General features: G+C 53.4%; 1 protein-coding gene across 1 annotated transcript in view; it reads left to right on the top strand.

The window, feature by feature from the left end:
• LOC105310350 (palmitoyltransferase ZDHHC3-like) overlaps positions 1 to 2,231 on the top strand; it is a 7,664-nt gene extending 5,433 nt beyond the window's left edge. Inside the window, exons 2-4 of the mRNA XM_023526703.1 lie at positions 820 to 916; positions 1,598 to 1,679; positions 1,768 to 2,231. Of these exons, the coding sequence (XP_023382471.1) occupies positions 845 to 916; positions 1,598 to 1,679; positions 1,768 to 1,901 (288 nt within the window). The 5' untranslated portion in view covers positions 820 to 844 and the 3' untranslated portion in view covers positions 1,902 to 2,231. The remainder of the gene's footprint in view (positions 1 to 819; positions 917 to 1,597; positions 1,680 to 1,767) is intronic.
• Positions 2,232 to 2,253: the final 22 nt, after the last annotated feature.

Raw genomic sequence — 2,253 nt, 5'->3', positions numbered from 1 at the left:
ATATTTCAAACTGTTTTGAACAAATAATGCACCCGAGATAAATAAGGAGCCCGTTCTAAAGCACTGAAAAGGGAACGATTTTGATGAACCCGTCTGTTGGCAAACGGGTCTTTCCAAACCTGAGCTTTGGGAAGCGGTTGCTGTCGAGCTCCCGTCATCTTTGTTCTTTTGTTTCATATCAGTACTTCGTTTTGTCCAGAAAGGGGTAGGGAGGGTGTTTGCTATGAATTAAGCTTGAAACTGTCCAAAAATGATCCCAATAGTAAGTTAGTCATTTGCAAATTAATTAGATCATCTGATCAACACGTAAGCCCGAATGACTTTCCTGCTGTTTTTGGCTAAGCGGCCATTATGTTAGAGCTGAAAGGCGCTTGGAGGCGGGTTTCTTGCCACCCTGAGACGTTCTGCACTTGACCTAGCTCTGAATTCTTCTAGCTCGCCCTTCCTGCCCAGAAGCTTCTGCTGAGAAGCTCCACCCAGCCCTCAGTTTTGGGTCTTCTGGGGAGACTGGGAGCAGCTGTTTTGTGTCCCATCTCATCCTGTCCGGTTTTTGAAACCGCGTCTTCATTCTGTCCTCTCAGTAAACCGAACTCTCAGCCCGGTCTCCCCTCGGGAGAGTGGCTTTCCAGGCCCCGTCAGTGCCACCCAGTTTCTACGGTAAACAAGGCCGGAGGCCTTGGCCGTGCGGGACTGTCCCCCGGGCTGCAATCACCGATTCTGCGGGACCTAGCGCCGCCTCCCAAGCCCCTCTCCACACACGCGCAGCAGAACCCCAGCTCGCGAGGACAGCCCTAAACGTCTGCCTTTGGGCTTTTTCAGTGTTTGTAAGCGGTGCATTCGGAAGATGGACCACCACTGTCCCTGGGTCAATAACTGCGTGGGCGAGAACAACCAGAAGTACTTCGTCCTGTTTACAGTAAGTCAGCTTGCGAATCCCGCCCCGCCTCCCCGAAGCAGCGAGCGCTTTGTTCCCCCCAAATCTCAGCACTCACAACGTTCTCCACTGCCGTTCAGAACACTGCCTGGCCGCGCAGGCCTTTGCCTTTCTGCCAAGCGCTCCTTGGCCCGACAAGGGCCTATCTGTTCCCAAGCCCTTCGTTTGAGCATCTAGAAAAATGACTCAAGTCGATTAGCTATAAGCAAGGGCCGTGTTCTTGGCTCCCATCTCCAGTGTCTGTTCTAAGCAGCTAAAGGAGGCAGTTTTGGTGATGACTGCAGGCTGCCCTCAGCTGCAGGTAGGTGGGGGGTGCACTTAGTGTGAAGGCTGGAGGGGCTGTTGGCAGCCAGCGCCCTGACTTTCGGGTGAGGAGAAGCAGGTGGCCTGGAGCACTCTGGGGCAGCCCAGCCCACCCGGAGCCCAGGTCATGCCTGGTGATGGCCACGTGTTTCTGTTGCTGTTCTACAAGCTCGCAGTGAACAGCTGCTCACTCAGGCCCAAGGCTGGGGGTGGGGGACCGGTGGGGGAGTCTCCAGATGCCTCTGTGTCCTCCTCCTAAGCGAGCGTTCCCGAGCGGGGGGCTCTGAGCGCCCCTGTGCTGGGAGCCTGGCGGTGGAGAGTTCTCACAACAATGGCGTCTGCATTGCCTTCCTGTTTCAGATGTATATAGCTCTCATTTCCTTGCACGCCCTCATCATGGTGGGATTCCACTTCCTGCGTTGCTTTGAAGAAGATTGGACAAGTGAGTATGCGCCGCCTTTTCCTGCCTGCTCCAGGGGTGGGACGTGACCCCAGTAGGGGGCTGGTTCTTTGTTTCTGTCTGGTGCCAGGGGCCAACCTCGTTTTATCAGATCTCCTGCAAGCCTATGGACTGATCAGGGAAGGAGGAGCAGAGGCCCGAATCTCCCTTCATGAAAAAAAGCAGCCCCTTAAAATCAGTTCCGCAGGTAAAGTCGTGAGGTAGACAGAGGCTATGGCCTGAGCCGAGCCCAGGGCTGATGCCGGGCCCAGGGCTGATGCCGGCCAGGGGGCGTGTCCAGGAGTGGGAGGCCTGTCCACAGAGGAGAACCTTTGTTTCTCTGACTTGAAGCAAAGCACTTTATTCAAAGGTCATTTTATTCCAATCTTGCAGAAATCCATTTTTAACTTTCTGGCTAGGATGTGGAGGTTTTCTATTAATTTGTTTGGTTTTTGTGGTGGTGATTTTTTAACTGCTCAGTCACCAGTTTACATCAAGATTATAGACAGATCCTTCCCGCTTTAGGAAGTATCCCATTTAAATGTGAAATGCTGAAGAAGGAACTCCAGCCAGAAGA

This window comes from Pteropus vampyrus, unplaced genomic scaffold (genome assembly GCF_000151845.1).
Source record: "Pteropus vampyrus isolate Shadow unplaced genomic scaffold, Pvam_2.0 Scaffold2499, whole genome shotgun sequence".
NCBI classification, from domain to species: domain Eukaryota; kingdom Metazoa; phylum Chordata; class Mammalia; order Chiroptera; family Pteropodidae; genus Pteropus; species Pteropus vampyrus.
The sequence above is the reverse complement of the archived record's forward strand: the minus strand, read 5'-3'. Positions and strand labels throughout refer to the sequence as shown.